Source organism: Pyxicephalus adspersus, chromosome 12 (genome assembly GCF_032062135.1).
Source record: "Pyxicephalus adspersus chromosome 12, UCB_Pads_2.0, whole genome shotgun sequence".
NCBI lineage: Eukaryota > Metazoa > Chordata > Amphibia > Anura > Pyxicephalidae > Pyxicephalus > Pyxicephalus adspersus.
In genome coordinates, this window is record NC_092869.1 from 8,076,825 (window position 1) to 8,084,821 (window position 7,997).

A 7,997-nucleotide genomic window follows, 5' to 3' on the forward strand; every position below is an offset into this window, starting at 1 on the left:
AACATTTCAACTAACAATCATATAAAAGCCCCAAATAGGTTTCAAACTGGAAGTCTAAAAGACAGAATAAGAAGACAGAAAATCAGATTAAAGTTAAATGGTTGAAATACATGTGTGTGTAGGAGGAAATTAAATTTACAGCAATATAAAATGTTTATTACAATGTAAATGACATGAAAATAAGTTGATTAATATCATTTTTAAATTAGAAGTTATTAGTCCTTCTGGTTAATGGCTACCTTTGTTTCGCTATATTTGATCTTATCTGAAAATATTTGTGGTATTTGATATCAATAAACCAATTTTTTCAGGTGTCTTTATTTTTAGGATAGTTACTTAAAAACTATAAGACTTTTAACAACCTGAAAATCGCCACACTTACAGTGTACTCTAAGGAAAGCAGAAAACACTGTATTTTGTAACATTATATAAAAGAGTGGCTGTCCACCCCTTCTTGATTCTTTTTTTCCACACCCCTACCATTCTGTCTTTAAGGCTGCTGACAGACCCCAGTACAGACATAAAGTAAAAAACACACAGCCAAAATTAATGTTAAACAATAGGCAGTAACTGACAAGTTTTATATATAGGCCATTGCCAGCCACTGACTTTTTATGGTAATTGCTAAGCTGAAAAAAGTATTGTCACCAAAATTGGTGAGGGGGTCAGGTGGACCTATAGGTGCATTTTATAAGTAAAATAAAAAAAATAAAAATGTGATTGCGTGCACTAATACTAGTTTCAGTGTATTTTTTGTACTATTATTACTGAAAATGGATAACTGAAATATAACAGTTGCATAAATATCATGTGGCCAACTTTTTAATATACAAACTATATCACCTATTTAACTTGGGTTGATAAAGCCACTTTTTTTCATTTCTCTAGGGGGAAATGTAGCAATAAAACGGCTAATAGGCTTACAAAATGTACAATAGAAATTCAAAAGTGTTAGAGGGGGAGGGATCTGATACGAGGAGTGCTTTCTGAGAAACAACTACTAAGATAACAGTATGAACGAGCAATTGAGGTTCAACCACCAGTTCTAGCAAACCAACATGAAGCTTATACATTTACTACTATTTTCTGAAGGTAAGTATATTAATATAAAACATAAAAAATAGGAATAAATTAATTTGCAAGTACAAATATAAAACGTAAACTGACCAAATGTTGTCTTTTGTAGAAAGTTATGTTTTGCTGCAGAATTTTAAATGCTAAAATTCTTGTAAAAACAATAAAATCTTCCAAATGTAATGTACTTAAGTACCTATACTAAAATATTATAACAATAGTTGATTAGTAATGATGCAGCATACACATCAAATCTATAATTCATTCGAAAATGCAATGTTGTACTTTGTGAAAATTATATTAGAAATTAAAAAAATTCAGTACTAAGAGTACAGAATTGTTTTTTGTGGAACATGGTAGCCATGTACGTTTTAAGCAAAAGTGAGCAAAGCATTTACATTTTATTAAATACAATTAAGATAGGTTAATTATACTTATTTTATATAAAATGGATTTTTAGCTATTAAAAAAAACATAAATGAAAGAGATTTTAAAATTTCAAAAATGGGAAAATTTTTGTTTAATACATGGTGGTTAATGGGAAAATGGAAATATTACAACATTAAAAGTGACCTATAATGATAATATTAACATCATATAGGGTGGCTTTCCCTTTTTTATAGATTTTTTTAAACACTTTTTTAAAAAATTTTAAAGAGCCCCAATGGCAGTAAAGACTGAAAGCCTCCTGGGATACTTGCATCACATATTCCTGGAGGCTTTCGGCTGCTACTTCTGCACATGCCCAAATGCTTCATCAGGGGCTTTTCCATGATGGAAAAAAAAGTGCTGATCCTATACATGCACAGTGAGATTGGCACTTTTTTTACATTTGCAGGAAGGTATGTCACCCAACTACACATTGCAAAGATTAGGTGACATGCAAAGAACCCAGGAAAAAAGAAGAAAGAATATGACCGATTCCGCTGTTTTGTTCATGCCAGAAAAAAAAGGGAAGCAGGTTGTTTGCAAAATGATTGAAGGCTTTTACCAGTACAGGTAGTTCCTGGGTTACATACAAGATAGGGACTGTAGGAGAAAGCAGGGAAGCCCGTTCGTATCTAGAAGTTGTCTGTATGTCCGATGTCCTTAACTCGGGGACTACCTGTAAAGGTAAGTGTTTTGTTTCTTTTGGTTGAAACGTGTGCTTTATCTGCTTTTGAGGGTTGCCATATGATTTTTTTACACTGTAAGGGCTAATCTACACAACTATTTTTTCAAGCGCTGCCATGTGGTTTAACTACATTTAGCCACGCCAAAGTAAAGGTTAATATTGGGACAAATGTGTTAACTTTTTCTACCTTTTTAAGGTTTACTTACAGCAGACACCACACATAATGCCCAAGGGTGCTTTGACACTTCAACCACCTCCATGGACTTTATTTAAACTCATTTTCACCATATTTGCAAGCATTTTTTATCTGTGTATGAAAGTTGGAAAAATGATTTTCTGGTAATGAATGGGCCATAGGCCTACAAAAAGTAACACAGGCTAAATCATGTAATATGTATAATATTGTACATAGCATGATAGTTTTCAGTTCTTGAAAACTGGCTTGGAAGAGTTTTAGCACCAGAAATGTCACACAGTCACATTTTTTCTGTATGAGTTATACATTTATTACACATAATAAATCATGCTATCACACTTTTTAGGAATGTAGCTGCTTTCTAAACATTAACCTTAAGGTTACACTTACAATTGTTACCTTGAGTTAAACCTAGTCTGCCGGGATTACAGTTTAAAAAATATTTCTGAATTGTTTTCTTTACCAGTCATAGTTGCCCGGATGGTTCTGCATCAACCTCAGGACATGGTGTCAGTTAATGTTGGTGCCACTGCACTGATTAGTTGTGTATCCAATGAAAATATAGAAGATGAAAAACTTATTACCTGGTACAGAAAGAATACTCATAAGCCTACAGAAAGTCCAATACGGGTGAAGGCCTGTAATAAGAATAATGATGTAAATAAATATGGATGCAGGAACTCTAACTTTATCGCAAACCTGGAGATTTATAGGGCACAGATACATGATTCTGGAGTTTATTACTGTACATTCTGGTATGCAAGTCTGCAAAAAATTAGCAATGGTACATTGCTAATTGTAAGAGGTAAGACATATTAATTTTATAACACGGTAATGTTGATAACTTTGATTTTGCAATGGAGCAGTGAACCTCAATAATACGAATGGTTGAAATTGCCATTTTTTTATCCAAAGTTAATCAAGGAAAATTCCACTTTGCCTAGTTTTACTTTAGGGTTCATTGCCTTTAGGGATAAGTCATTCTATGTCTATGGCTACCAATTATTCGAGATTTTGAATATGATATTGTCACCAAAAGTCAATAAAGGGACACAAATTATCAGGTGATTTATTTATTGCCACAACAATCATATTAACGTGAATGGAGAAGTTTTTGTAAAAGTTAGCCCCTGAACAATGTATAGATCAGTGGTCACCAACCTTTTCAGACCTACAGGCCACTAAACTTACTGGCTCCAGACTGCACATGGACAGGGAGCTGTGTGTCACTCAAAGGGAAAGAAACTTTCCCCATTGTGAAGTTATGATGCCAGAATCCGACCTGAGCCTGCGTACGAGAGACGCTATCCATATGAGAGACATGGTCCGCGCCTCTGGGGGATGCACTGACCAGAGCCATTGACCACCAACATTTTCTCGTGGACCACCAGTGGTCCACAGACCACCGGTTGGCGACCGCCGGTATGGATACCAAAATTTAAAGGGTAGTCAGGGCAATCTGTTGGAACTTTAAATAAAAGTGAAAATATAATCAGAATAACTTGGCTTTAAAGCTTCTGCCAACCTGTTGAGTTAATTGCCAAGCTACTGAACATGAATTGTCACCAAATTTGCTTTGGGGTTGGAAGGATTATGAGAAGCTGTGGGAAACATTACCAAAGTTAAACAATTCTAAAAAAAAATATTTTTTCTAAATGATTTTGTATGAAGATAGATATAATTGCTCTCCTATACCTGGAGGAAAAATAGGAAATCTTCCTATTTGATAGATAGAAACAACCATAAGTCTATTCTTAATTTCTTAACTCGATCAACCAAAATTGATTATTAGCAACTGTGGAATTTGCCCAGTTTGGAAAATTGTCATTAATTTTACAAATATCTGATGGATTTGATTACTCTCCATCAATTTTGGTTTGATTGACCTTCAAAGCATGTATGGCTATCTTCAGCTGAGTGACTTAGATTGCTAGGGAGTGAACTCTTGTTTGTGATTCTTTGTGATTCTTAACAACAGAAGGTCAAGGTGATATCTGCAGTGACCTCTTGGTTTTTTGGACTTTGTGTAGAAGAGGTGGGAAATAATTGTTTTTTACTTAGAGCCAATATATTCAGCTCTCTGTGTTACCTGGGGACTAGACTGTTCACATGGTATATATTTATAATTTCTTTTTCATCACAGACAACAGCTTTATTTATAACATGGATTTGCTGCAAACCTCTCTAAACTCCTCCATCCAGCTGGCTTGTGTAGTCAGAACTTCTCTTTATACAATTCATGTGACCTGGAATATTTGTGGAAAACATTACAAGGGCAGCATGACCTATCTTGGAGAAAGTGGAGGCATCAGGACTTTTCAGAACTTGCTCTCACTTCCTAGAAACTATGGAGATAATGTGATCTGTGAAGTCTGGCACAGATCCCCACCCCTCCAGCTCAACTGGACAATAAAGGAAAAAGGTAACATATATGTCCACTATTTAAAATAATGTTATGTGAGTATTTAGTGATCATTTTTTAGGTTGAATAACTATTTATATAAAATAGATTGTTAAAATTACAAAATAAAAAGAGAAGCGTACTCCTATTGTACTATTTTTATGGTGTTCCAGGCATTGTTGATGTGTAACTCAAGTTATTTTTGCCTAAGCATCATATTACAATTGAAGGCTGATAGCATTTTAATTAAGACAAAATTACCATTTTAATTTTTGGCAAAAAGTTTGGGGAATACTGAATACACCAAAAATTTTCAGAGAAAATGTCAGAGCTTTGTTAAGTCTATACCAAGTCTCATGTAGAGTACACAATATTGCCCAGCAGATATTTAGATAAGTGCAGCATGGGCATAGCTGGAAATCACTGGGCACCATTGAGAAATATTGGATGCCCCCTACCCAAATGCCCCTAACCACTTTGAAGGGATGTTGGTGGATATCTGCCGAATTCCCTAACCACCCCTGTGACCCTTCTATATGGCAAGAGGTTAGAGGCCACCATTGTATAGTGGTCACCATGCTGCTTCACAGCCATCCAGTGGCTTCCAGTGTGGTCAAACACTTATTTTCATAAATCATTTTATAACATTTATTTATTATCTATTTTTATAGGTGCAGATCAGAGATTGACCATCCCTCATTGTTCCTGCTATGTGAGATCTGTTCTAATCCTACTATATGTACTGATGTCCATCCTCACAATACATGTCTCCTGGAATTACTACTAAAGTCTTCACCAACAGAACCAACAGTTTCATCTGAATCCTCAGAACTTGTCAGTCAGTTATAATTGCTGTGTGTTTTATGAGAATTTTACCTCTAACATTATGCCCTCCCAACCATCAAACGGTAGGGTAAATTACCATGTGATATATTTTGCCACAGGAACAAAGTAGGGAAGTCTTCCAATGGTGTGACAGTTGAGATTATGGCTGCCGTGATAAAGACAGAATGGGAGTGCTGAGCCTTCTTGGTTACAAACGTCATGGATCCCAGTAGAAGCTTTTTACTACAATAAGGGAAACAAAATGCTGATCTCATGCATGCACATTGAGATCTCATTCTTTTTATCCCATCTACATGTGCAGTGCAAGATCACGTGATGTAAGCAGAAGGCAGAAGAAGAGGAACGAAGATGGCTGTCCCCGGCACTTTCTCCTTGCTGGGAAGAAGGTGAATTCCAGGATGACGAGGGACCCCATCCAGGAAACCTCTGGATGGGTCGACGGATCTGCGAAGGTAAAGGGGAGTTTTGTTTTTTTTTTAGTTTAATTCCAATTAAAGGCTAGGCAAAATTGAAACATTACTTGAGTAAACTGTGTTTCTGATTTTGCCAAATTAGGGTAAATATGGTATAGTGAGAAATTATTGGCTGACATCTTAAAAGAAACACATTGTCATTACATAAATTTGGCCTTTTATTTCAACTTAAACTTACAAGAAAACTTGCCTAGTTAATTCCCTAGCACACCCCATTCTTTCTTGGGTGGGTCCCTTCATATTTGTAAGACAATATAGGCCTTTCAAAAGTCAATATGAGTGTGTTAGGAATTAACTAGATGGCAATTTAAGAACTAACATTGGACGACATTTGGCCCAATTTTATAGAATGTGTTCATCAAGTTCAAGGGGAGATTTTGATTGTCAACTTTTTCTAACAAAATAGATTTGAAGGTTTGAATGATATTATTAGCTTTTGATCTTAAAAAAAATACATTGAAAAAAACTTTTTTTATTTTGATATGTTGATGGTATTATAATACGTTAATGTTAAAACCTTTCATATGGTTAAGCTCCTTCCTTTTTATTTATGTTTGAATGAAGTGTCATAATTGTTGACAGTTATCACAATCCATGATAACGCCGTGCTCCAGATATGTGCTATCACACACTATATTTCCTTCTGGTGACATTACTTTTTTTATTTCTGTGATGTTGAGTTCTCGTTTTCCTCCAGCACCCAATCCCACCTTGTTTTTGGCAGTCTTTATTGGCGTGATCCTTCCATGTAGTAGTTGCCTCTGCCGTAGGAGTCAGCATTGACTTACAATAGAGCAGTGTTTTCCGACCTTAATAACATAGATGAATCCTTTAAATAACTTTCAGGTCTTCAGGGAACCCCTGCTATATTTATTATATCCACCATTGGAAACCCCTACTCACCTCCAGAGGAACCCTAAGTTTCCATGAAACCCTGATTAAGGAACACTGCCCTAAAATGAGGGTCAGAAATTGGATCTTGAACTGATCACATCAATATGTAAATTGTTAGTATTATTCAATCTTTTTTTATAAAATCTTCCTTGTTTTGGGTGGGAACTTTTTTATATTAGTGCATGAATTTAATTATATATTTTATAGCTATGGATTTTGTCCAGATATGTTGATGCCTGAAGGTATCATATATTGTTGTTTATTGATGGAACTGGGAGTTTTTGTGAAATTGATATTGCAACATGATGGATAGTAGTGCGATACATTTTGATATTTGAATTTTTGTTGAATGTTAAATTTGGTGGTTCACATATTCTATATATTGTTTTTATTTATTGATCTCTTTTATTTTTATTGATAGTTTTCATGTTTCAATGTCTGATGACCACAAAACACACAATTTTCTCACATATACAAGAGGATAGGTTGGGCTTTTTTATGCCAAATTACGTTTTCATATGTAAAAATGGGTAAACATTTGTGATTTATTTTTGATGAAACTTTCAATAAAGATATGCAAAAAAATGGGTCAACAATGCCTATTACCTGCCTATTTTACCATCCATAGATATTGGACCTATTGGATTGGATTCTATAAGTTTGTATTGTTATGTATTGTATTGTTTGTATTGTTATGCATATAAGTACGTTAATAAAGTATGTACTTTGAAACTCAACTACTTTGGTAGGGGGAACTTTTTGTTTTTTATTATAAATATTTGATGTAGTGGAATCTTTTGTGCATTTATAAAAGGCTTTAGTGCTTAACCACGCCACAAATTCCCCTGTCACTAAGCTTTATTTACACCACTTTTGAGAGTGTCCATCTAATCGGTCTGCTGGCCCAGCTCCTTAACCCGTCACTTTATCTCCTACAATACCTTTTATGTTGCTGCCAAGAGGAGTGAAATTGGTGACTTACATGGACATACATTGATC

The 7,997-nt window shown here is 34.8% G+C and overlaps 1 protein-coding gene across 1 annotated transcript; it reads left to right on the forward strand.

Moving 5' to 3' along the window:
- Positions 1-1,025: 1,025 nt before the first annotated feature.
- Positions 1,026-7,729, forward strand: LOC140342051 (uncharacterized). Its single transcript, XM_072428057.1, has 4 exons — positions 1,026-1,092; positions 2,851-3,189; positions 4,528-4,806; positions 5,457-7,729. Exons 1-4 carry the CDS (start codon positions 1,059-1,061, stop codon positions 5,570-5,572), a joined length of 768 nt encoding a protein of 255 aa, XP_072284158.1. The 5' UTR covers positions 1,026-1,058; the 3' UTR covers positions 5,573-7,729.
- The last annotated feature ends 268 nt before the right edge of the window (positions 7,730-7,997 follow it).